This window comes from Phyllostomus hastatus, unplaced genomic scaffold (assembly GCF_019186645.2).
Source record: "Phyllostomus hastatus isolate PE091 unplaced genomic scaffold, TTU_PhHast_1.1 phas_scaffold_46, whole genome shotgun sequence".
NCBI classification, from domain to species: Eukaryota; Metazoa; Chordata; class Mammalia; order Chiroptera; family Phyllostomidae; genus Phyllostomus; species Phyllostomus hastatus.
In genome coordinates this window covers 8,383,375-8,410,398 of record NW_025334032.1, presented here as the reverse complement: position 1 = coordinate 8,410,398, position 27,024 = coordinate 8,383,375, and the positions used below count along the sequence as shown (strand labels likewise).

Here is a 27,024-nt window from a genome sequence, read left to right as displayed (position 1 = left end):
AAAGTAAAGAGCTGATTTATATATTGGTGAAATAGAAAATTTGCCAGTTTTGTTAGGTTAGATTCTGGTGGCTGGTGACAAGGTTGTATATTAGCATAGATGAGAGATTTAATGTTCAACTAATGGTTACAGAAACAAGCAATGAATGAGTGTGATTTAAGCAGAATGCTTCCTGTATAAAAATTTACTTGATGATACTGAACTGTCTGCCTAGAATAGGTATAAATTTTCCTATGTACAAATGACTTCCCCTACCAAAATATATCTTGCCACCTTGGTTTTAGTGCTTGCCCTGTTAACAGTCTGTTTCTGCAAGTACGTATTTGTCATATGCCTAATTTATATTTTGCAAACAGCACTTTAAGTAGGATTCCAATAATAAGAACTAAAGAAACTTGAGGTTTTCTTAATGTTTTAGATGCTGCTTTTGAAAATGTTAGGTGAAACTAATGTTGGTCCTAAGCATGTAATTTTTTTAAGATTTACTAATTATAAGGGTAATTTTTCTTTTCCAAATTCATTTTTAACAAAACCCTCTGTTAGATGGCTCCAAGAGCAATCAGCAAGCTAACTCATGCTGAGCATAAGGGGGATAGGGTCCAACACTGGGGCCCTGTAAGTGGTGGGGACTTCAAGAGTGGAACTAGCTGAGAGACTGCAGTGACACTGCCCTCCCTGGGCGGGTTGAAGCATCTCACTGGTGACGGGTCTGAAAGCACGTGGCTACGTCATGGAAAGCCAGGCTTTTCAATGCAAACTTCAACTCCTCCTCCTCCTCCCTCTAATGCCTGTAACTCACATCCGAGGCTGGGTGAGGAATCCGGAGAGGAGATTTTCCCCATGCTCACCGTTGTTGGAAACTGGGAGAGTGAGAGGAAGGAGGAAGGGGATCTGTGGAGCTCTCTACCCACCACCAGCCTGACCAGGGGAGGAGGCACCTAGATTTGCATCTTTTCTTCGTGGTGATTAAGAACTGCAGGTTCAATCCGATCCCACTGGGCACTGGCTATTGATTATAAAAAAAAAAATCGACACTGGGAGAAGGGAGGCTCTGTCTTCGGCTGTCAGACTAGATCTTGGAGGTGGTATTGGTGTGTGAGTGTGTGTGCTGGTGGCTTCTTTTTTTCCTCCCCCCCCCCCTTTTTTCTCCTAGGGGCTACACAATGGCAGTCTTCTCTCACTGAGATGAATCCTGCTTCGTCTTCTGCAGACCCACCCATCCTCATAGCGATCAAGTAAAAGGCTATGGTTTTCTCTTTGGGGATCTTTTGTGCATTACTGTTCTCCCTGATTAGTTCTGGTCTCAGTTGGGATTTCTTTGCTTTTCTGTTTGGCTTCATGCTGAAAAAGGATTTTTTCCCCAACCCTTTGGTAATTATCCAGTGGTGATCAAGAAGGATAAATCATTCACCCTGGCCGAAAAAAAACAATCCCTGAGAAGTCTCAAAGAAATATACCACGTGAGAGGAAGAAACTGGGAGAAGATTCGGAATATTATCGTTTTTCCTATGGTAAAACCGGTGCCCCTCTTCAGGAGAACTGATTTCAAATTATTATTATGCAACCACAAGGATCTCTTCTTTCTCAGGGTGTCTAAGCTTCTGGATTGCTTTTCGCCCAAATCAATGTGGTTTCTTTGGAACATTTTCAGCAAAGGAACGCATATGCTGCAGTGTCTTTGTGGCAAGAGTCTTAAGAAAAACAAGAACCCAACTGGTAAGCAAAATATACATCATATTATCTTTTTTCCTCATAATAACCTGTGTGTTGCTCATTGAGCTAGATCTGCAGTTCTGCTATGCAGGAAGGCAGGGGAACAGAAACGGAACCAGCACAGTGTTGCATATAGAGGTGTTGCATGGATAAACAAGTAACAGCTGGGTCGGCATCTGTGAGCCAGAAAACCAGTATTAGCTTCTCTTGGCTGTGACACAATCCATCACTAGGAGAGAGGAGGAAAGTTTTTAAAAAATGTACTTGGTTGCCGATGTTCGGTGGAGTATTGAAGGGCTATGACTTAAGGTTTTGACTGAGGCAGATGAAGCTTTGGTAGTTGCCGGCGAAAAAGAATCGCGAGCTCGCCTTCTGCTGCAGGTTCGGAGGACAGAGCTCGGTGCCGAGAACCTGTTCTAGACCTTCTGATTAGCTTGCACAATATTCGCCACGCCATTACCTCTACCCAAAGTAAAACATACCTCCTCCCTCTCGGCCCCGCTCCTCCGACAGCCCCCGCCTCCCTCCCCAGTGTACTCCGGGTGCCCGAATATTAACTCATTCCCGGGTCTGCCTCCGAGACCTCCTGCCACATCAGCAGCAGAGCTTATATGCCCGGAGGGAACCCCAGACTGAGAAGACAAGCCCGCCCCCTCCTAATATATGTAATTACCCCCCCTCCCCCCCTTAAAAAGCTGTATCAAAGCCCCGTGTCCTGCTACCACGGGTTGGATCAGCCCGGCCGCGAGTCCCTGTTTCAGGCCCCTGCTGATTATGCACCCCCTTTCTAAAGGGCTCCAACCAGGAAACTTGCAGCACATTACATAAGAAATGCAAATGTAGGTGATTCGGGTAGTTGGGTACCCGGGTTCACTTTCCGGTATTTCAATGTGAGGTGTTTGAGTACGGCCACAGAGCTGTGGGAGAGCAGTCCAGGGAGGCCAGGCTGGAGGGCTGCATGGTGGTGGCGGCGCGAGTCAGGGAGGGGTGTGCTCTGGCATCAGGGGTATGTGGCGCTGCCCGGCTTGGCTCAAGATGGGGAGGAACTAGAAGCCGGGTGTTTGTGCGTGGGGAGGCATTGGCGGGGTGTGGTAGTGGGGTGGGGGCTGGTCCCTCCTGCAGTAGCAGCACAGGCACTGGAGCGTCCTAATGCTGGCACTGCGGTGTAGTAGATCATGGCTCCACACAGCCTTCCTGGCGTCCGGAGCTCCACCGGGTGCCCCGCTGGCCTCTGGAGCCCCAGCCACTAGGCAGCAAGTGGCTGCTCTCTCCCCGTCTCTGGAACCTTGCAAATACAGTGTAGCTGGGGTGGCGCGCTCCAAAGGAGCTACGCCTGCGGGTGCCGGGTGTGAGTGGAGGAGGAGAAGTGGGTAGGCGGGGGTGGAGGAGGTAGGTGTGGAAGCTGAGCATCGTGTGCCGCCCTAACTGCTGCATAAAAGAAACTGCGAGTTGTTAGACGGTCAGGTCCAAAAGGGCAAATGTTCCCGTACTTGTGGGGGAAGCCTGGGCATTTGTCCCAAGTTGGGAAGTTTGGGTTGCTGCTGAGTCTCTGGAACTAGCTTCTGGCTACCAGCGAGTGCGGTGCTGCAGTGGGCTCTGTGCCTCTGTCCTGGAATTCTCATCCCGTGCTCCAGTTTTACCCTGTTTCTCTCTGGGCCCTTCTGTTCCTGCCTCCTCTTATACCTCCCTCCCTTGTCCTTTTACTCCTTCTCTTTCAACTCTTTAGCGTTTGGCAACCCTGAAATGACACTGTCATCCTGAATATTATCCAAGGAGAAAGCAGCGTTGTCACCTTACCATCCGCATTTACAATTCAGTTATGTGGTGCACCCCAACCCTTGCCCAATCCTTGATAATTCCTAGATTTGCAACATTATCTCACAAGTTAACGTGAACACCCTTTTTGCAAGACTTCCTAAAGTGGGACAAGCCAAGGGCTGTAGCCGGGAGGGGAGGAGTTACTCCTTCACACAGTAAAAACAGCCTTTCTCAAAGTCTTCTTTTGTTTTCTGAAAAGGTTTAACCCCCATCTGAGAAAGGAATACTGTAAAAACATTTTTTTTGAAGACTCAGTCTTTTGTCTAGGGACCTTGAACTCAGTCTCTCCATAGTACTAGAGAGGGAGAAATAATTCAGCACGGAATAGTAAGTTTCCTTACTGGCCTTTAATTTATTTTTGTAAATGGTTTTACTGGAAAGGCTAATTTCTCCCAATACAAGATGCAAGGTCTTTTTTTACACCTCCCCCACCTTACCCGCTTTCATCTTTCTTGAATAAAGTAGGTATTTTTTCATCCAAGGCAGTTTGGAAGGTGTCAAAAATGACATTATTTTTACAGCAATTTATTTTGCAGCTTATGAATGCTAACGTTCTTGGATGTGAATTGATGGGTTAACTCAAAGTGTGCTAACAACACCACCAACTATTATAACAGCATAGTTTAGTTTTAGATTGACAAAGTTTAGCTTTCTCACCTGGGAGTTGGAGTATTTCATAACTATTTTAATAATGGGACATTAATGTGTCACATTTTCAATCTCACCTTCTAAAAGTTTTTACTTTTTGAGCTGGAATCGAACTCATGCCTAGTCATTCCCCTTTCAGTGCTGTAATTGGAAAGTTCCATTCTCTTTCTGCTGTTAACATTAAATCTAAAATCATTTGCAGATTTTTGGTCCCAAGATAAGAGTACAACTAAGAAGTTAATTGGGTAATTAAAATAAAACAAAGACTAAAATCCTTCTGACTGTTAAAACCAAAAAGAACAGATTGACTACTACCTATTATGTTATTTTAAATCTAAAATGAAGACAATTAACTGATTTCAAACTAAAAGCTTGGCAGATTATCCCAAAATGGCAGTGCTAAAATCATGAACTTGATGCAAAGACTTCTTATTAATTTTCTTCCCAATCTTTGCAAGTTTATATAAAATAATATACCAATTATTCTTAATTCTTTAATTTGTCAGCAAGTGTAGGTAGTTTGGTTAAGGGTTCCTGGGAGGAATTCCAGAGCACTGCCATATAATCAGGATGGTGTGAAAATAAGCAGCTAATAGAGCCATGATCTTAAGGGCAGAGTTATTCATTTACCAAAGTTAGTAATTGGTATTTAAAGAAGAGGTGTTCATAGATTTTTGAAATTGTTTGTATGTAACTCATGAGGAATATATTTGTAAAATATTGATTTAAAAATAAATGGTAATAGCTTATAAATCCTGAAATATATTTAATATCTTGATAAAAATGAATAAACTCTCACAATACAACTATTATCAGAGAACACACACACATAATTTAAATGCCCTACTTTTCCCCTACTTTCCTAGCAGAGGGATAGCTATATGTTTAGAATAAATGTTACCTGCTTCAACTTTCACTGTAAAGTCATGCAAGGGGACTGTATTTTAGGCAAATCATTAAATCATGAATACTAAGTCAAAGGCATTTATTTTGCCCAAAGGAGGACTTGATAGGTTCCTTTAAACCAGTAATAGTAGTTTGGAGTGGTCAATGTGTATCACAGGCCAGTGTGAGAAATAATCTGGGTCATTGACTTTGAGCAACAGCTGCTAAAGAAAGAAATGTGATTGCAAAAAAAAAAGTCCACAATAAAGATAAACAGTAAGGTTGTGTATGGATATCTCTTCAGACACATACAACAAGCAAAGGAAGCCAGCAACTCTCTAACACATACAGCCGCTGAACCACATACATGAGACTCCCAAACTTCCGTGGAATGATAGGATTTTGGGAAGCTCAGTTTTTAAGATAAACAGTAATGAAAGTTAATTTTAATTTTAATGAGTACCAGTGTTAGTGGCAAGGAGGGTAGGAAGCAGATGCCCTAGACCTACTTTTGCAGAGCATATTTAGAAAATCCCACACACTTCAGGCTGAGTGTGTCCTTTTCTGAATGTAGTTTCCCTCTCTGCCATGTAACTTTGAGATGAAACAAGTAGGGCTTGGTATAGTTCAATGGTACTTTCTATTTCCTACTTATTTTGGTGTCTTTCACTCTGCTTTTGCCTTTTACTAAGCCTTTTTAAGTGCTAAAACACTTGGTATGTTAATGTAACTCACTCAAATGTAGTTTATTCTTTTAAAGCTACTCCCATTACCTCTAGGGCTGTCATGGTGTTTAGGAATGAGAAAATAGGGATAGAGGAAAGAAAAATAATATACAATTTTTACTCCTCCTCCTCAGCCTACAGACTTGTCCTGGGTTCCTGTAGAGCTAGGTGAGCCACAATGGGCCACAAATCTGAATTTCTAAACACTGAACATATATCAGTTGGACAGATTAAACTCAAACTGCATGACTGAAACACCATACAGGTTCTTTTCTTTTTCACATGCTTGTCTTTAGAGTGGGATTTCTTGTAGTATGAGTTGGGTTTGAACTTCATCCAGGCAGCTTTACCTAAGTTGCACATGAGTTTGCAGAGCAATGATAGTCCGTGAACCAAAGGATGACATTTTAAATAGACTTCCAGGTATTGACTTGTTGCAAGAGTGTATTTTTCTTATTTGAAATTTATATCCAAGTTAACAAGTGTGAAATCCAATGTGTGATAACCTAAACTTGGTTTTACCGATGAAGATGACTTTAGCTGTATCCATTTCCAGCCTGTTATCAGACAGCATCTGTAACCAACATTTTTTTTTCAAATGATGCATTGCTTTCAGAAGGTGCCAGAGCTAATTCTATAATATATTTCACTTTCTCCATAGGGAATCATTCCTTTAAAAATGTTCAAACCCAGCCTTCCATGTTTTAGCAACACAAACATTGGGGACTTTTGTGAAGTGTTGTTATACATATGGTAGCAAGAACAACAACCAAAGTTTTCACTCCTTTGCACATTTTGGCGTCATAATTCATTCAACTGACTCATAAGCTTTCTATAAATACTTTGTAACTGTCTCAAAATGGAAGCATATACTTAAAATAGTTTCTTGAGCCTTAAGGGATTCAGCTGGGATGTTTGAATGGTATACTTGAAACATTGCATTCTCCCTATATTGTTAATAAAACCTTTGAGCTTAAGTTAGTACCATCTCCAGGAGGGACTGTGGGTCAGGGATATTTGTACTGACCCATCTACCCGCCCAGCACCATAGTCTGGGTGATTTTAGTTTGCGTACCATACCAGATTTAGTTATGAGTTGAACCTGAGCACTGAAGGGCAGGGAATTTTATGAGAGAGGCTTCTCAGTTCTTCCATATGCCTCTATAGATACACTAATGTTTATGCTATTCTGCCTTTTAAGGTCCAGGTATGTCCTGATGATTTTTTCGTATTATTTCTCTAGTTGCCACAAACTAATTTTCTGCTTTGGTCAAAATGTAAAAGGTAGGATGATGAACGCAAGGGAAGTTGAAAGAATTCTTAGAGCCTTCGTAAACATAAAGGCAAAAAGCAGCACAATGTAGACAGGTTTCATAGGGAACACGGAAGTTTTTGTTTATCTGATCTACTAACATCATAAAGGGGAGTCACCCAACAATTTTGGGGGACTATTGCCTTTATCATTGTCCCCTGACAAAAACTCTGGTTATGACACATAGCAGGTTTTCAATACATTTTTATTAAGAGAATTAATAGTGAAAAATAGGGTTCTCTGAGAAAGGTTATCTTCTCTCCTGGCATGCTTAACTTTTAAACAGCAAATGTTAGGGCACCATTCGTTTCCCTTTGCAAGAGGGAAAACCACTCATTTTCTTTTCTAGTCTTTGATTTTCTTCTCCTTAAAAAAGGACATTCCGAAACAGTTGTGTTCCTTTTTGTCTTATGAACAAAATTTATACCATCTCTAAAAATGGTAACTGGGGCCCTCCTTTGTGGATTGTTTTTGTTCTTGAGGGGGCTGCAAAAGCCACTAGTACCAGTTGTTTGGAAAGCAGGTGCCTTCCTCAATACTTTGCCTGTCTGCTTCAAAGCAGTCATCTTCAAACGTGGTAGTTCCCTGTACTTCACACAACCGCACTTATGTTTTTAGCTTCCTCCTTTCTGAAGCCACTGTCAAAGGTGGAGGGAGCTGGGCCTCTGTGGCTTCGGGCTGGGAGACGCGGAGTTTGTGTCTGGGACCAGGTCTGGCAGAACGCAAGAAATGGGGCAGAGCCCCCGCTTTTCAGAGCGTCTGTTACCTGTTTTTTTGCAAGCTGAGAGCCGGCCACCTCTGCAGCTGGGATCTCCTTTAAGGAGTCGGGTCCCTTGGTGATATGGCCGAAGCCGGATTGGGTGTCGGCCTAATTGAGTGCTGAGGGTAGGGATATAAGAAGGCCAAGAGCCCTCTTTTTTCGGGTGTAACCCGCGGCCAGAGTCCCAGGACTTGGCCACCACACTTGCTCCTCGCCTCCCAGAGTCTGGAGCTCCGCTGCGCAATGCGGTGGAAGCGGCCTGTCCGAGCCACCGTAGCGCGGGAAGTTTGTGTTGCCACAGAGATGACCTCTGACCTTGGGGGGGTCCTCCGAGTTCAGGGGCTTAGCAAAGGGCACAGCCGTTGCTATGGAAACCACGTGGCCTAAAGCCTTCCTTCTGGCGCGACCTGGCGTGAGGACCCGGGCGGGCGGGGCCCTGTTGCTGCGCAGGTTGGCGGTACGCGAAGCCTGGGTTCAGGCAGGGGTGTTCCTGTGCTTCACGGGGGCGGGCGAGGGGGTGCAAAAGAGTTTGGTCCCAGCCCATAGGTGACTCTGTCTTTTTCCCACTGCCTTCCAGTATGCTTCAGGGCTTAGAAGAAAGGGCACTGAGCGGGAGGAATTCTTTGTCTCGCTGGTGGTGATTGCACCCAAGCTCAAGAGAGGGAGAAGATGAGCAAGAGTGGTCCCAGTTTCTCTAGTAGGTACCGGAAAACCAGGGCTGGCTCTTGAAGTTCTGTGAGCCTCAGTACGAAAGGTTTTGATTATTACAATAATTGCAGGTCGTCCCCAGCTCCCATGTTCTAGGCTGCTGTAACTTTCCATCCAATTTGGACTGTAAGTGAACTTTTCCTCCTTTCCTCTCTCTCCTGGGCTTTGTTGAGTATTTTAGTTGTACTCTAAAATCAGAGACTGTTGGAGCTGGAGGACCATGAATGGATCCTCCAGGGATCCATGAATGACCTGTTCCTTATAGAGGTGTGTCAACTTCTTCACGGTGGAGGAAGTGACTGTTCCAAGAGCTAATAATGAATTGTAGACCAAGCACAGAGCTTTGAACCTTGGAAAAACAAACAGATGGTATGTTACAGGTGACACCACCAACACCTCTTCACTCAGTTTATAGAGTGGTTGGTGCTGAAACAGATGGCATTCCATCAGATCCACCATATTCCCCAGATTCTTTCCTGTCTATAAACATTTTTGGGAAAAAGTCTATGTACATTGGCTTGTTTTTCCTTCTATCACCTTTGGGCTACCAGGAAAAAAAGAATCACAGACGTTTTAAATCTTTAAAAAAAAACTTCATTGTAAATTTGGAAAGTCAGACTATTTTGATGGCATGATGATGCAAAATTCACTAGTTTATAAAAGAACAACTGGATCCAAATTGTGTTTTTGGCAGATGGTATAAATTAAGGTTACCTGTACAGACAGCTTTAAACTTTTAAAATATTTTTTTCATTGGCCTAGTTTCCAAATAGCCTTTCCTTCTGATAAAATTTACTCCCCTGAAGTGTGTATTTCAAAGAGATGGCCTTCAGTTTTTAGAGAAGATTGGATAGAACATTTACATTGCAAAGGCACAGGAAAAGAATGCAAGTTCCTTCAAGAAGGATTTTTTAAAATACAAGTCTTTATAGATAAATAGGGGGGGTGTTGAAATTGGGAAAAAAGATAGATAGGCTTTGAATTGCTTCTAGACGTGCATTTCAGTTCTTGTAAAGACTCTTTTCATAACACAAAGACTGTTTTTAATTGCTTGAAGATTTTGGTTGCAACATGTATGACATAAAATGACAGACCACTCATTCTATTTCATTATTGTCTGTTTGCTTCTTTAGATGAGGGAGAAGATCTTCCACTAAGATGGAAATCAAAAGATTCCTGGGTTCTAAGTTTAGAGCTATTTGTCTTTGGAATATTTTTCTTTCCATTTGTGTACATAGTTTTCTTTAGTTCAGGGGAGAAGGCCTAAAAAATGTTCCTATCAGGCTTTGAATATCGGCTTCCAATTTGGCCACCTTCTAAGCTTAGGAGTACTTAAAAATAATCCTTTCAAATACCTTGTTAGGTATCAGTTGGGACAAATGGTAAATATCCCTGGCATTATTGAACAACCTGGTGGGTGCAAGAGGTGTCCTCAAAGAAGATACAAAAGATACCACCCTCCCAAGAGCCAGAACCACTCCCAAAGATAGCCAGAAGAAAGGCTTGAACAATTCTGCTGAGATCTGGAAACAATCATTAGGACACTAGCCAAAAATGGAGTTCGACAGACATTTCTATCCAGCCATATCTATCTACAAATGGACTGAAGCCCAAATTTCTTTCTGGCCATATTTTGGGGTCCCCCCAACTAGATGGTTGCCATGGCCATTTCTTAGGACACATGAAACAAGAAGGCATTAAAGTGTCCCTGGGAGAGAAAGATGAGTAACAAATAGGACTTGGAAAGGAAGGGACAACATGAAATTTTACTTTGCTCTCTGTGCTGTTCATTCACTGCAGACAGATTGGGAGAACCGGCTCTGGTAAGAATTCTCAGCCTTTGCTCAGTTCTGCAAGTTTTTTCAGGATCCTATCTGTAGGCTCTGGAGCAAGTGGTAATTAAAGTAGAGACTTTAGCCTCCTATATATACCAGAATTTGGTAAAGTTTTGCATTAATTGTGCTTTTAGTTTCCCTGGCTGTTTAGGTAGTGGTTTACTGGAGAATCTTTCAGAGTCCTGTCAATCCTGAGAGGGGCATATATGAGCCCTCCCCTTTGAGGATAGATATTGGGGCATCTGTAAGGCCACTAACTTGGTGGACTTTTGTTTGTGGTCTTATAGTCTCTTTAGAGTGGAAAGGCAATTCAGATAGAGGATTAATAGACTGTGAATACTGAGATAAAGGAGGATAGAGGGGAGTAGTAGAAGTCATGTCAGTTTTATATTCTTTGTTTTAAGTACCCCTTATGTCATTAATTTTTCTTTAGCCTTCTGTAATTAATCTTTCCATGAAACTATTTTGGAAGTAAGCATTTTGGAAGCTTTTATGCCATTAAAATAGGTATTCCATTCTGTTTGTTTGACTTGGGAACCCTTACTTTCAAGTGCTCTTATTAAAGGATCTTGTTTAATTGAAAACCTTCCCCATAAAGACCATTATACTTTTAGGTTGTCTTAGTAAGATTTTTGCTATTATTGTAGATATCTACAGCTTCTAGAACCATAGTTCTCAAACATAAACTAAACAGGTGGCATGCTTAATTCTTTGAAACTTGAGGATACCATTTCTTTAGCTAAGCCTTGGGTTTCTTGGAGCCAAATTAATACCTATAAGGAGCATGTTGCCGGGTAGGAATTTTGTGGTGTTTTACAAGGTGCCTCATTGCATGGAATTTTTCTTGAGGTTGGTGGGTGACGTAGTTGATCTAATATCTTTTATGACCAACTTATTGTAGTCTTAGTGTTAGGTGATGAGCACTCTAACAGCTTTGTTAAAAAAAGATTTTATTTACTTATTTTTAGAGAGGGGAAAGGAGGGAAAAAGAGAGAGAGAGAAACATCAATGTGTGGTTGCCTCTCATGTGGCCCCCACTGGGGACCTGGCCTGCAACCCAGGCATGTGCCCTCACTGGGAATCGAACCTGTGAGGCTTTGGTTCGCAGCCCACGCTCAATCCACTAAGCTACACCAGCCAGGGCTCTAACAGCTTTTAAGGCTCTATTTTGTGCCCAACGATTTTGTGGCTTTGGTTTCCAAGATTCTTGTTAGCAATAGATTTATTCCTTTCATGAGAAGATTTCTTTGTATTAGCAGATACCCTATTGGCTTTTAATAATCCAACTTGTGTCTGTTTAGATTTTGATGTGCTGTTGGTCAGAAAAGTTTGAGATTCCTGCCTTACTTTATTTCCCTAAGTGCCTGGCTCTTTTTATGCTGTGGGGATAACCTTGAGACTTTGTGAGACCCCTAGAGCTGCCATCTTACTTTTTTTAGGTTGAGGAGTACCCAGTGTTTTCACTTGAAATAATCCCCTTTAATTCGACCAGACCGAATTTATGGCTGCCTGTGCCCAGTTCCTGAGTTTTGTAAGGCCGTTCCAGAAGTGTTCACCTTATAGATGAAGTAGGCCACGAACCCAAAGGTGGTGGACTAGTAAGTTTCACCATGAAAATCTGGAGTCTCTCACACCCCAGTTTTCCACCCAGAAGAATTAGGACAGACAAACTTGTAGAGCTCAGAACACAAAACAAACAGAGCTCAATCTGAGTGAAGTTTACAGGAAATCCCTAAGAGGGGCCAAAGAGGCAGCAAACTAAAAGGCCTCTGTGGGCACCTTCACTTGCATCTAGGAACCATTCCCCAAATCTTTTGTACCTGTGTAGGTCCCATCTTGTTGCTGGAACAGTCAATTGTCAAAACTAAAACAATTTATTAACAAGTTTAATGTCCTTTATTCAAGTGAAAACAAGTCATGGATTGCGGGTGTAGAATGCCTCACAAGCAATGGAGCACTCTTCCTGAGAGATTATGGGTAAGAGTGAGTTTTGTGGAGTGCTTTAGAAAAGGCAAAATGAAAATAGCACATCATTGTCTAGGAGTCTTGGATTTCCTTGTAAGGCTAGCAGGTACTATTTTCTAGGGTAAGATAATGCAGCTAAAGCTGAATATGAGGATTCTGATTGGTGTACATTAGATTTCCTTGATAGGTATTTCCCATAAGTGCAGGCTGACTTAGGTTTATATTTATGACCTGGGGCAGGCCAGAGGGGTAGCCTCCATTCTGTAGGTCCAATTAACTTTTCAGTAGTCAAGAACAGAACATGTATTCTATGTGATGGTCACATTTACACTTTAGACAATCATTATGGCTACAGTGTGGAACATAGCTTTGAGGGGGGTAAGACTGATGGTAGAAATGCCATAGAGGAAGCAATTAAAATGCAAGTGGTGAGGTCCAAATAAGGCAGTGATGGGTTGGGGAGTAAGTGGGGTCCAAATATCTCAGTGGTCAGTTTGAATTTGGGAAGGAAGGAGAGAGCCAGTGGTTCTGACCATAGGTTTTTGATTTGGACACCTCCTATTGATGCTAATCCATTGACCATTTGCCAGTAGAAAACCCCTGTCTCCTTGAAGCATGGAGTAAAACTTTTGCTTTCTTCATAGTGCTTGTATTCCAGGGGCTGTGGTAGGTTTTAACCAAAATTAGAAAAGTTTAAAAAGTTTGTCTTTCTAGATCAAAATTTAAATAGGCAGTCCTAGGAGAGTTATTCTGTGACAAAGAGTACATTTTCTTGACTTCAAATCTTGAAATACTTACGGATGGAAATAAGCTATATAATAAAGTTAAAAAGTTGTTTCATAATACAATACAATTCCTTGTCAATGGCATATGTTTTTGTGCACAATACTTTGTTCAGTTTGAGGATTCAAATAGTGCACTTAAAAGACAAGTTTTCAGATTAACTATTCAGGCTTGGGAAGAAAAGAGAAGGAAGTGTGAACTTTATTAAATTTGCACATGTAAGTGTGTGCACCTGTTTTCTAGATAGAAATCAATGTAGTTGTAATTAAAATTTCTTTTTCTTCCCTATAACATTTTGTTTTCTCTGCTATTAGAGTGTATCACTGATGTGTATGGTAACCTCTTCTGTAATGCTGCCTTTTAGATAAAGTGTAGTTTGGCAGGGATTGTAATCTCTATTCTCTCCACTTCCTATATGGGGCAAATGATATACTATTGTTGTGCTTTAAAAAAGAAGGAACATGAAAATAAGAAGGCTTAAAAACTAAAACAATTGTAGGGTTAAAAATTAAAAAAAAACAACCACTCATTTCAAAGTGTGAAAGTCATCTTCTTTGACTGTTGTCATTCTTAAGTAAAGAGAAGACTTTGCTAGGAGGTCCGAATAAATTTCCTAATGAAATACCCAGTAGTCATCATCATTTTGCCTCAACATTTTTGGTGGGGTAGATAGAAAAGGTAACCCAATATTCTCTTTTCTCCTTCATTATACAATGACTTGACTTATTTCCTAGGAATTTATTAATGTAATTATTTTTTCTTTTACATTTAAACTGTCTACTGACATGTAGATTAAGTGACATAAAGTTCCTTATTGTTAGACATAATCATGGATATAAAATATTGGAAATACTTTTAATGGATTGGATAGTGGATGTTAGAAATATTTTAATGATAAAGCAACAAAATAAAAAAATTAAAAAGGGTAGAAATTTTCATCACCATTGCTTATTGTTTGTTTTGTTTTTTTCTAAGTTTAGTCCTTTTAACATCTTGGGAATAATAATAGAGAACACATTGCTGAGGTGATCTATAGGTGAGTACATACATGTGAGGTATAGTGCATATGTACTACATCTGTGGTACATATGCCTTAAAGGGGATGTTAGCCAGGGGCATACATGCTAAGATAGAGTGTGGCCTGATCTTTAGAGCCATAAAGTCTAGTCAGCTCTTTTCTGACCTCTTGCTTTTTCCTTTAGCAAAGAACTTTTCCATCACTAAGCAATCACCCTTTTGTCCCACTCTTCTTGTATTTGTACTATTATACTCCAGATTTTGTCCTTTCACATATTTCCTTTAGTTACGTGTTTCAAAACTTTTGTTATCAATTTATTCTTCAGGCAAGATTGGGATTAGAATTCAATTGGATATTCAACTTTCACATACATCAGGGCAAAAAGGCAAAAAGAATGCTAACAATACAGTTGTCAGAAAGAAAATGAGACACTTCTATCTGAACTTGAGACATTTACCCAGAATAGCATTTATTTGAGTTAATTTCTTTCTTTTTGTGTGACAGGTAACATTTAAAAAACTGTGATGTGAATCTATTGCTTTATTGGGTTATATTGTTAAGTGATTTTGGAGTATTATTATAAGTTAATGTTCCACTTACTATTCTCACTAATGAATGCCACTTACTAGATTTTTAAAAACTAGATATTACTCTACTTTGATGGAAACATTGAATTATTTTGAATCCTGTGTTACCATTATCTATGCTCTAAATAAGAAATAATAACTAATTTTTGGAGAATACTTCTTTCTGTTATACTTATGTTAAAGGAAGAAGCCCAGGCATGAAGAGGATAAGGAAGTTGCCTGATGGAATTCAGCTAGTAATTGAAATATCTGGGTACAAACCCAAAAGGTTTTACTACACAGTGCATACTGTTAAATCCCTGGATTTCACCTACCTCTCTAAAGAATGGGGACGGGGGAAGGTGGAAGGGTTTTCAGTAACAACTGTAAAGGACACATGGACAAAACCAAGGTTGGGTGGAAGCAGGGGAAGGAGGTGGGGATGGCTGGGGTAGGGGGAAGTGGTGGGGGGAAAATGCAGACAACTGTAATTGAACAACAATAAAATAATAAAAAAGAAGATGTTCAAAGAATGGATGGGAAAGTGGCTAGGACTGTCTTAGTGTGCAACATAGTTACTGTTAAGATATTCAGAACTTGGAATGCTTTCTTACTGAACATAATTTATACACATTAAAACACAAGTTCTTAACTGTGACATTTGATGTCTTGAATGTTGTGTGTATCCCTATCACTGTCATCTCAATCAAGATATAGAACATTTCCATCACAAAACTCCCTCTTGGTTCCATTTAGTTTACATCCATGCTTCTTCTAAGAAGCAACCACCATTGTGATGTCTCTCACTTTACCTTAAAACTTGTATTAGAACCTCATATAATTAAATAATTGAATCTTCATACTGAGTTTGCTTCTTTCTCTTAGCATATTGTTTTTGAGATTCACCCATATTATTGTATGCTAGGTATGTAGAATTTGATGTGGTAGCCTCTTTTTTTTTTTTTTTAAACCTAGAAGCTCCTAATTGAGCAGACTCAATTTCACTTAATATCCAGAAATTGTCCAAAACTGCAAAGGCTTTGAGAGTTGACCCAGTTTGAAAGCTAACAGGTTAGCATGCTTCAGTTACATCGATGCTGGCTAAAGACAGGAGACTTCTGAGTCAAAGATAAAGGGCTTTATTATTCAGGGCACACCAGGCAGCACAAGCTTTATGTTCTCATTGGTTCTCCTTGTCCCCAAATACCAGGGGCAATGCTGAGTTTGCCTAAGTGGATGCTTGCACACAGTAGGTTTATTTCACAGCTGAGGCACCCTGAGTTTAGGCAATCCCCATCTTTTTAAGGAGCTTCTAGTAAAACTGCCCAACTTTCGCTCTGCAGGGAGGCATTCTCTTGAGGGAGGTACTATCCTGATCAGGAAAGAAACCTGTTCTGTAATTTAGAGGGAGGCTCTATTGCCAGATAGGTTGTGATATTCTTGGAAAAATAGTCTAAGACAAGCTGTTATAAGACATGCAGAAATCCCATGGATAATTTATCACTTAAATCTGTTTTTGCAAAGCAACCCTTTCTTCTCTTTTTTATTTTTCTCAGGACTGACATTCTTATTTTTCCAAAAATAAACTTAATCTATAGTAAAAAATGTTACTTGTAGATTAAAAAGTGATCCTGAGGTTTTGAGAAGGTAGACAATATATGCAATCCTATACAATAAGCTTAACAGGTACTGCAAGATATTTAAAACATTCTGTGAAAATTTGGTTCTTGGCCACTAAGTATTTAAGCTAAGTATACAGAGGATACTAGAAGTGAGAGACTCCTGAACAACTGAAGGATAGCTGGAGCACTATAGAAGATCCATCTGGATGTAAGGGGAAGACGGAGAAATGTTTTAGAGAAGGGTGACCCTAGCTGACTCTTGAATGCATGTTTCAGTTGGCAGGAGAGATAAGTATATTTTTGGCAAAGGCAGTAAAGTGAGTGAAAGTCAAAGGCTGAGTGAAAGGTACATGTTTAGGGATCTGTGTGAATGTTATTGGAATCATATTTTGAAGGATTAAGGGAGTCAAAACCGTCAGAAGAGTGAGATTGGATATGGTAAAAATGAGCCTGAGAACATTTCCAACTTGGGAAGTGAGATGCTTGAGAACTGCTCTATTACATTTGGAAAGTGTAACTGGTATAACTGATTGTGGGATGTGTAGTACTGGAAGATTGGAGAGATTTCATAATAACTCAATCAAGTGAAAATGTCCTTTCATTAGCTGGAGATGGGAAACAGGAACTTGGATGAAAGAATAAAACTACCCAGCAGCTGGGAAGGGATGAACCAAAGGCATATGGGGAAATAATGGAGCTGGAAGGGAACTGCTTCCTCTGAATTATGAAGGTGTAAATGAGTTATAGGGGGTCACTGTAGAAGCTGATGGGAAAGTGGTTTCAATATACTTCTTGAAGTCATAGATGCTTTGTTGAGAATGAGACTGGAAATGTTGCTATATGGTGTTGATGGTTACATGTAGCTGATAGTTAGATGAGCATATATTATGTTTTTAAGAAATATAATTTGAAGCCACTTCATAGCTTAAATTCTGTTGTTCTGGTGGCTTTATTGGCTTTTTAAATAAGGGTAGAATGGTTTTGAATATTTGCTCCAAGGTTTAGTACTAAATATCTTTGTAGTACTAAGGTACTTGTAGCAGCAGTTTATTTCCCTGTAAAGTGATGTTTCCTTGTGAAATTCCACAACTGGGAAGGGGTAAAAATATCACAAGCTATTTGGAACTTTAACAACTTGGACCACATTTTTTTCCCTATAATGATACTAATGTACTGTTCTGGCTCTAGTTATAGACATATGTTTCAGTAACTGTTGATGATCATTAATGGATTAGTGGAGAGTTTCATTAAGGAATAAAATTTGCTAAAAGTACAACTTTTAGAACTGAATTTTGATTTTCAACTCCTTTCTGTTATAACTTTAATTGTTTTTTAGGGGGTCAATATTTATCTCTTGGATGTCTTAATGTTTAAGAATACCACAAAGTTTATAAAAATAAATTTTATTAAAATAAGAGCACAAGTTAATTTAATAATGGCTATTCAAACTTATATAATGTAACTAATAATGTATAAGTGGTATTTTCATTTCTTTGATTTAAAGCTAGGATTCTTATTAGACATTACAGTTTTTGAGACATATTTACAGGGACACACACATAATTCATACAAGAAGGGAAAGGAGTTCATTTTGGGGGTGATAACAGTAGTAAACACACTGTGTTGGGAGCAAATTGGCAGCACAAACCTGAATTCTGTCATTTTAGTGGGTGAATGAGTAAGCAATTTGATTGAACACTTTGCAAATTAGGGTAAAGGCAGTAGACAGCTGCACGATGTGAGAGGTCTGAATACTGCAGTTAGTTGAAGGGGCTGAATATGTTGTGTTATCATAGCTTTGAATAAAAAATTAAAATGTACAGCCTTTGAGTATAAAGATACCACTTCAGAATCACAGTCCAAGCTGTGTCATATGAATTGGCAGAGATATGTTCACTTTTCTATCCAGTCTCTCTGGTGCTCACTAACATGTACTTGTGAGAGTCTCCAGAAGTGGAAATTAGCATCCTTCCACTCACTCTGTGAATCATAATCTTTCTTTCTTATTTTTATTATCCAAAGTAGAATGAACTATTATTCTTGTGAACCTTGGTAACAGTTTTTGCCTAACTATAGCATTCCTTTCACTGTTACAGTTGAAATGTGAGATAGATGTTTGAATCTTTCTTTCTTGTATCCTTTGACATTTATAATCAGTAGAAATACTTTAAAATATTACTGTATATTTTGTTAGCTGCTATTCTTATCTCTCTCATTTTTGGAATTACAAGAAAATTAAGGAAAATGATAGAAGTTGGTACTGCTAACCAATATAGCAATACAGATGCAAGAACTTCTAAAAATACAGATTTTAATTTTGATGAAGTCCAATTTATTTATTTTTGTCATTTGTGCAATTGCTGTCATGTCTAAGAAACCATTGCCTATTCAAATGTCATGAAGATTTAGTTCTAAGTTTTCTCCTGAGAATTTTAGTCCTTGCATTTAGGTCTATGATGTATTTTGAATTAATTTTTTTATATGGTATAAGGTAGGGATCCAACTTCATTCCTTTGTAACATTTGTTAAAAATCTAATGAGACATAAATCTCATTTTGAATTAATATATAAACAAATGACCTTTTTAACATTTTTTTAAAAAAGATTTAATTTATTTATTTTTAGAGGAGAAGGGAAGGAGAAAGAGAGGAAGAGAAACATCGATGTATGGTTGCCTCTTGCATACCCCATACTGGTGACCTGGCCTGCAACCCAGGCATGTGCCCTGACTGGGAATTGAATCAGTGACCCTTTGGTTCACAGGCCTGGGCTCAGTCCACTGAGCTACACCAGCCAGGGCCTTTTTAACATTCTTAATTTATTATTATTATTTTTAAGAATAATCTAAAAATATCTTGGTATTTAAAAAATAAATTGTGTATTACATGAAGGTATCATAGGAATACTGTAAACTTTTTTGGTAGCAATGCATGCCTACTTTTGTCTGTAGTTTAGCTTATAAGCACTTTAGAAAAATTAATACCCTTGTGAAACTGACAAGCCCTTTTAAAAAATTGATATTCCGGTGAAATACAACACTTAGACTATTTGTAGGTATATGTACTGAACAATTTTTATATATTTATCTCTGATTAAAAGTTGCTCTGACTCATTTATGTTTATTTTCAAAACATGAGAATTTAATATACTGACAATATGATACTATATTTACATTTAATTTATGTACTTACTGTAGTTTTAATGTTAATGAAATGAAGGTCAAAATTCACTGTGAGATATGAATTATATTTCTTTTATTTAATTTATTCTGGTTCATATCTTAAATAGCTCATGAAGAACTTAAACACTCTTTGATATGAATGTCATCTAAAATTGTAACAGAACAAACTCTCCTGCTACAGCATATTGTGCTTTGTTTAAAAAAAAGTAACACTCTGTTTTTCAGCAGATTAAGGCCCTGCCATTATCAATAGGTAGAGCTTCTTCTAAAGCAGGTAGACATTCTTAGGGTCAATCATCCGAGGAAAGGTTCAGCCATGAACCTGGACTCTGCAAGAGGGAGTTAACTACATGGGAAAGGAAACTTTATGTTTTAATACTTCTCTGGGGTTTAGATATTAGGTTGCTAGATGTAATTAGGCAATTTGGGCAGATTAGAAGCTGAGTAGGGAGAAATAGATGTACTGAACTCTAAACTGAAAACAGGTAAAATATATGATAGGTTATCTAGTTCCACAACATATTCTATGTTAATTTTCTTGGTGTTATATACAAGTATTTAATTACTTTTATTTAAGTATTGCAGCCTTGCCTTGGTCATACATTGGGGGATTAAGAGAAGGCCCATTTATTTTTGCTTGAACCAGAGTATTCAATTCAGAACAGTGCCAATATGCTCTCTCTTGAAACCATCATTAGTGAGATTCCCAAAGGGCACATAAATCTCAGGAGACAAAAATAAGGCTATAAGAGACCTGCTGAATTTCCAGTGAAAACTTTGGAAGCACTTGGTTTTATTTCCTTAAGGGATATGATAATTATTCTCTCTAAAGATAATTTTTTTCTGGTATCAAAAGATGTTTTATTTTAAATTACATTACCAGGGAAGTGTGTGATTATGTGAGATGACTTTTGCTTCGCTAACTTGTTTTACATGGGCCCCTAAACTTTTAGAACAAAATAAAATTGTTAGTATTAAAATGTTAACATGCTGATATTCTTTTTTTAGATTTTATTTATTTTTAGAGAGAGAGGAAGGGAGAAAGAGAGGGAGAAAAACATCAATGTATGATTGCCTTTTGTATGCCCCCAACCGGGGACCTGGCCCACAATGAGGGCATGTGCCCTGAGTGGGAATCAAACTGGCAAAACTTTGGTTCCTAGGCTGGCACTCAATCCACTGAACCATACCAGCCAGGACAATGTGCTGATACTCTTTTTGCTTTAATATAAATGCACATTTAACATACACATATATATGTATGTATATATGTATACATACATGTATATATACAACACACACACACACACATATACAGGTTATTTACAGATGAGTGAATCATAGAGAGATCTCTTTGCTTTTCCCTTATCTCCAGTGTCAGACATACTGCCTGAAAGATAGTGGGTTTACTCAATGGATGCTGGTTAGAATAAATGATTTCTCTGGTCATATTTTTCTTAATGTGCTTAATTTAGATATCTCCAATCTGAACTTGAAAGCAGAGGTCTTAGTAAAACAACCCCTTTAGTAGTGGTTTTTAATGATATTATAATGTTAAAAGTGAATTATTTAAAAATCTCAATTTTGATTTTCCTAGATATTTCCCTTTCACAGGAAACATGAAAAAACCTTAATCTTTTTTATGTCTTCCCCTATATTATAGAAGAATCTTCTGATATATATTTGAGCCAGAATATTTTATCTCCTTTTGGTTTGTGCTGGCCAAGATGTCCTCGGTCCTATTGATCTAGAGGGGCTAATACTGTATAACCCCTATCTAAAGGACATTCAGTGTCTCTTTATGTTCTTATTATCTTCCTTTGACAATCACTGTTAGTCATATATATTTAAAAAATATCTGATACAGTGTAAAGACAGCCGTATAAATATGAGAATTTTGGAGTTTGGTGAAGATTGGAATCCTAGCTATAATTTTTCTTCACCTCAAGTTATTTTTGTTTGTTAGCTTGTTTTGTTTTTGGTAGTAGAAGGAGAATACCTCCATTATATATTTGTACTGACTAAAAGAGGCTACATAAGTAAAGTACCAAACGCAATACCTAGCACATAGACATTTATTCATTAGTTTCTTCCTCCCTCCTTCCTTGTGAGACACAATGTTGGTTTCTTTCCTACATATTCTGGTGTGTGACTATAATATAATTATTTTTATTAATTAATATAATATTTAAAGCATCTAACTATAGCTAATGTTTTAGAGTATATAAACATACTTGTACCACTGTTAAGTGGACTGACATAAATTTGACATCTGCATTCTTAGACATAGTTATGATCAGGAAAGTCAATGAATTAAGATGAAATGGCTGTAGTTGATCTATGCTAACTTGGGCCCTATATGAATCTGCCAAGAAAGTGCAAATCACTGTTGAATACAAGGATTTAATCTTATAAGTGTATGGTGCTTTCTTTCCCACCTTCTCAAATTACAGAAAGCGCTGTAAGAATGCAGTCTTGTCCTGAAGAACCCTACCACTACTCTTACTAGGCACCCCTTCAATCTCTCCTCTAAGTATCCTGTTTTGCTTTTCTTGAAACCATTTACCAATGGATGATAATTATTAATAATTTTCTGGACCAACTGTGTCCCCATTATATGGTGGTAGCCCTAGTCTCTGCCTTAGTACCTCTGCATGCAACATACACTCAGGAAACAATTGCTATAGGAATTAGTGAATCATTAAGAGGAATCTTTTATCCTTAATCATCTGACTGTTCTAATCAGTTTGCCCTTTATTTATCTAGGTCCTTGTCTGAGGGACTCTGGCAAATTAATCTCCTTCTGGTATTAACTCTATAAACGTGCACTGATCAATCATCATTCCAACACTAAGTTCATGTCAGAATGAGTGCCATATATATATACATAACTCATGTGTAGGGTTTTTGTACTTTGCCAATAAAATATGAATGAAGTAAATATTCAAGCATCTTAAAATATACATTCTATCTTTCGCCGTTTCCTTACTTAAATTTTTAATGCAAATACTATGCCCCCCATTTTGGTCACTTTAGAAAGAAGGGAGTATGAAGTGTTTATTAGTGCTTAGGGTACTATTTTAAAAAGAATCACTATTTATGTCTATGTATTTTCAATTCTCAGTAAATATTAAGTCTTGGTTATAAAGGCTCAAAAAAAAAAAGTGTCCAAGTAAAGCTTCAAGTAAGGCCTAGGAGAAGCTGTGTTCACATTAAGCCTTCTTTTGTACTTATGGACCTAACCAGTTCTTTACTGTAAGCCTACTGGGGCTAAAGGAGCCTGGGACATTTTGTATTCTGCCTAGAGTGGGACTGGCTGCAAACAGTTTTGAAGCCCTTATATTTTTCTTGAGCCAAAGAATGTTATCAGATATTTGTGCTAGAATATTATAAAATATGCTTTTCCTTTATATCTTATAGAGTTGTATTAATCATCTTTGTATACCAAAATGAATATTTAAACATATTTTGTAGTGTTCCTCATCCACAGCCTCTCTTGGAAAGAAATCTCACTCCTACATAATTCTAACTAAATAACTAAATATATATTTTAAAAATGTATATTTTACTTCATTTTTATTATCTTTCTTAATTACTTATATCCTACAATAATTACCTCAAAAACTTTGAGGAAAGCTCTGTGGGTTATTCCTCTGATGTGAATGAAGAACATTTTAAAACAACCTTTTCCTATCCTTGTTCTGCTATCTGAGAGATTCTCTGCCTAACTATTCTTTTACTTCTTGGGATTTAGAAATCTCATTTGTAGCTTTGAACTCTTTATTTTGTTACTAGGCTTTTATTTCTGTTTACTACTTCAATTCCTCTTCCCACCCCATTGAGTATTTAAGTCTTAGTTTTGATAGTGTTCATGCTGCTTACACTGTGGTCACTATATAAATATCCTATTTGGTCAATTTTGTATTATTCATAAAAACGGTAGCCCTTTCTTTGTTCCTACCTGACTACTTTAGGCTCTGATTCATCCATTTTCTTTAGAAAAAATAACAGATACTTAAAGTCTAGCACAAATTTGCCTCTTTCAAGGGCCTTATAGGGAAATGCTCTGCCTCATAGGTCCTGGATTTGGTGGGAGAGATGTTAGACCCAATGAGCACACTTCCTAATTCAGGATTCAGGTGACTGGGGCTATTTCTAACACCTGGCACCTCTGGGCTTGTGATGGCTACTTTTATTCATGGGAGTGACAATGAATAACAGACTTCTGTGTTTTTGGTAATACTATTGGAAAACACAAAATCCAAATGTTCTGAGAAAATACTTGGTTTCCTATTGAAAATATAATTGGTTTCCTATTCAATATTAAATATGATACCAGGAACAGTGAAGCTGCATTTAAAGTTACTTTGATATTTAGTTAGAATTATGTAGGAGTAGAATTTCTTTCCCAGAGAGGCTATGGATGAAGAAAATACATCTTTAAGAGCACCGTAGATTCCAAGCAAGTCTAACACTTTCAAGTTGCCGAGGTTGCATAAAGATATGCTAGCATCATTAGTGTATAGACAATAGCTATGAGTAAAAATTTAGGAATGAATGAGGGTGCAGAGGAGATAAAGAATGAAAGGAGAAGACTCCAATATTTAGTGAAATAATAAGCCAGTCAGGCTTATGAATTTTTATTAATATAAGAATCCACTGACTAAACTTGAATATCAGTATGAGAATTGGACTCTAGATACTACAGCTTTGGAATTCATAGAGGAGATAGAATTATAGAGTTTCATTTTAGTCACGTTTGTACTCAATAAAGAAACATTAAAAGGAAGAAGATGCATTGGGATACCTTGTTCTTTTGGTTATGTTTTGGATTTTATGTTTTTGGTTTTTAATTTGTTGTTGATCTTTTTAAGAAGGATTGTAAAAGCTGAATTGAGGTTGGGTTTTCTTAAACTAAGAATTGTTCCTTGTGTGGAAAAATAAAAGTCATGTGAATGTTTTCTATTACTGAAATTTAGAGGACAGGGTCCTAAAATAGAAACTAAAGTTTATACTTCAAAACACAGCTTCCCACATAAGCAGTCTTATTTTTTGAACTTCACATCTTTATTGACTTCACTTAGATGGTAGATTTTATATGACTTTATTTAGATTTAGTTTGATTTTTAAAAATTGATAAAACTTTGCTTAGTCTTCTAAATCATTATCATTAAAGAACTGTAAGTTGTGCCAAAGAATTGATTTTCCAATCATTTGTATACTCCTTTAAATAAAAATCTTATGCTTTCAGCTAACACATTTTGTTATTTGTATCTCTCCTTCTCCTGGTTCTGATGTGATCACAGGTGGGATATGTATACTATGCTGGATTTAGGGGAGAAGGAACACAATTTGCCTCTGGCTCCTCCTGAGCACCTGCCCCTACACTGATCCTGCATCTAGTAGTGAAGATTAACTAAGGTGACATATAAATGTGGGTTTTATTTGTGGGGTGTAATTATGGTAGTAGAAGTATTACTTTTTATCAGAGTGATCTTTCCTACTACTCTCTGAATTTTCAGTTCCGTTTAGGGAAAGTTAGCTGAAATGATGTTAGGATTTATTTAGTCAAAATCTTTCTTTAACTCTGGCTCTGAAACATTGCTCTGCCTTTTTCCACTCTGGTTTGTGTGAATTTAGTTGTCTGAAACAAAATTTAGTGAATACTTTTATTTTGTAATTCAGCCATTTGAGCCTATTAAATTGTAAGTTTCCATAAGATCCAAGACTCTGGCTAACTCATTATTGAATGTTCAATACCTAGAGGACAGTCCTGCAGATAGTATATGCTCAGTGGGCATTTAATAATTGAATTGATAGAATTATTGTTTTACTATCTCTTCAGTGTATAACCTGGAGAAAGTTGGATACTATAAAAGAAGATAAAAATAATAGTAGCATCCTCTTTGTACTGTGAAACTACAACCAAGGAGCAATATTGCTGAAACATTTTTTCTAATTTGTATACCCAAAGAAACTTCAGGTCTTGTCTAGAACCGTGTTATAGCATGGATCCTATCAATTATATCCATCAGTCATATCAAACTCTGACTGTCAGAGTTGGAAGGGTCCTGAAATATAATCCATCTCAAGTAGAGTTCCTTCTGTAGCAGTGGTTGTCAACATTGGCCACTTATTTGGATGAAATGAAGAGCTTTAAAAACCCCAGTGCTCCCCTGGCTGGTGTAGCTCAGTGGATTGAGCACGGGCTGTGAACCAAAGTGTCACAGGTTCGATTCCCAGTCAGGGTACATGCCTGGGTTGCAGGCCATGACCCCCAGCAACTGCACATTGATGTTTTTCTCTCTCTCTTTCTCCCTCCCTTCCCTCTCTAAAACAAACAAACAAACAAACAAACAAATAAATAAATAAATAAAATCTTTAAAAAAATTCCAGGGCTCAAGTCTCACCTCAGTCCAATTGTATAAAAATCTTCATGGGTTGGATTTAGGCATCAGTATTTTTTTAAAGGTAAAGGTGATTCCAAAGTGCACTTAAAGTTCAGAGTCATTATTCTTTAAAATCCCTACCAAATATATTTTCCAGTCTTAGTGAAGTCCTCTGGAGATGAGCACCTCACTGCCAAACTTAAGTCTTGTGTTTAGTTCATTTGTTCAAATAGTGACTTCTGGAAAAGTGTTTAAATTATATAACATAAATCAAGCTCACCAATTTAATACTCAACTGTTGATAAACAACAGTAAAGAGTGACATTTAAAACTGAATTATTTTCTTTGAAGTGGTATTGCAACACTTTTGAATGACTTTCAAAAAGCTGATCATAGTCATTACTTTAATCATTTTCAAATTTACTTTAACAGTAATCAAGTTACCTGGTATGACTCGGATGAACATTCTGCCCTGTTTTAGAGTATTATGACCATTTTATATTTTTATACTTAGGGAAATAGAGAAGTGATGGGCAGATTATTTTTCTAGTTACCTGCCTGTACCTTGCTGATTTAATACACAGTGTTTATAGTTGAAAGTTAGGCAGGTCCTTTTGGAAATGTGCTACCTTCTTAGCATGATAATGTACCAAATAGGAAAGGGGAATGGCAGCAATTTTGTTTTGCCAATCTCTTTGATTTTAGAGAAGAATTTTTAGAGAAAGCTGTATGTGACCACACAGAGATAAACACATATATTTGTATTCTTGCTTAGGAACTTATCTGTCATGAGACCATTTACCTATCTGTCAATTCATTTGAGCACTTTTACATTTCCTTTAGGAGAATCCAGGCACTAAATAATATCATTATTAAGTATTCAAGTATTTTGCAGCCAGACAAACCTGGATTTGAGTCTCCAGCCTTCATCACTGTGTGGCCTAACACAAATTATTATTTTGTTTCAGCATTAGTCTTTCTATTTGTAGAGATAATGACACATATTCTGTAGAGAAGTTATGAGGATTAATAGTAATAATGCATATGAATTCTCACAATAGCCCTGGGCAAAAAGATGTATTCATTAGCTAAAAAT

At 37.9% G+C, this 27,024-nt stretch overlaps 1 protein-coding gene across 1 annotated transcript in view; it reads left to right on the top strand.

The window, feature by feature from the left end:
• The first annotated feature begins 794 nt into the window (after positions 1-794).
• The window catches only part of FGF14 (fibroblast growth factor 14), a 717,766-nt gene continuing 691,536 nt past the window's right edge, over positions 795-27,024 (top strand). Inside the window, exon 1 of the mRNA XM_045821878.1 lies at positions 795-1,716. Coding sequence (XP_045677834.1) covers positions 1,509-1,716 — 208 coding nt within the window. The 5' untranslated portion in view covers positions 795-1,508. The remainder of the gene's footprint in view (positions 1,717-27,024) is intronic.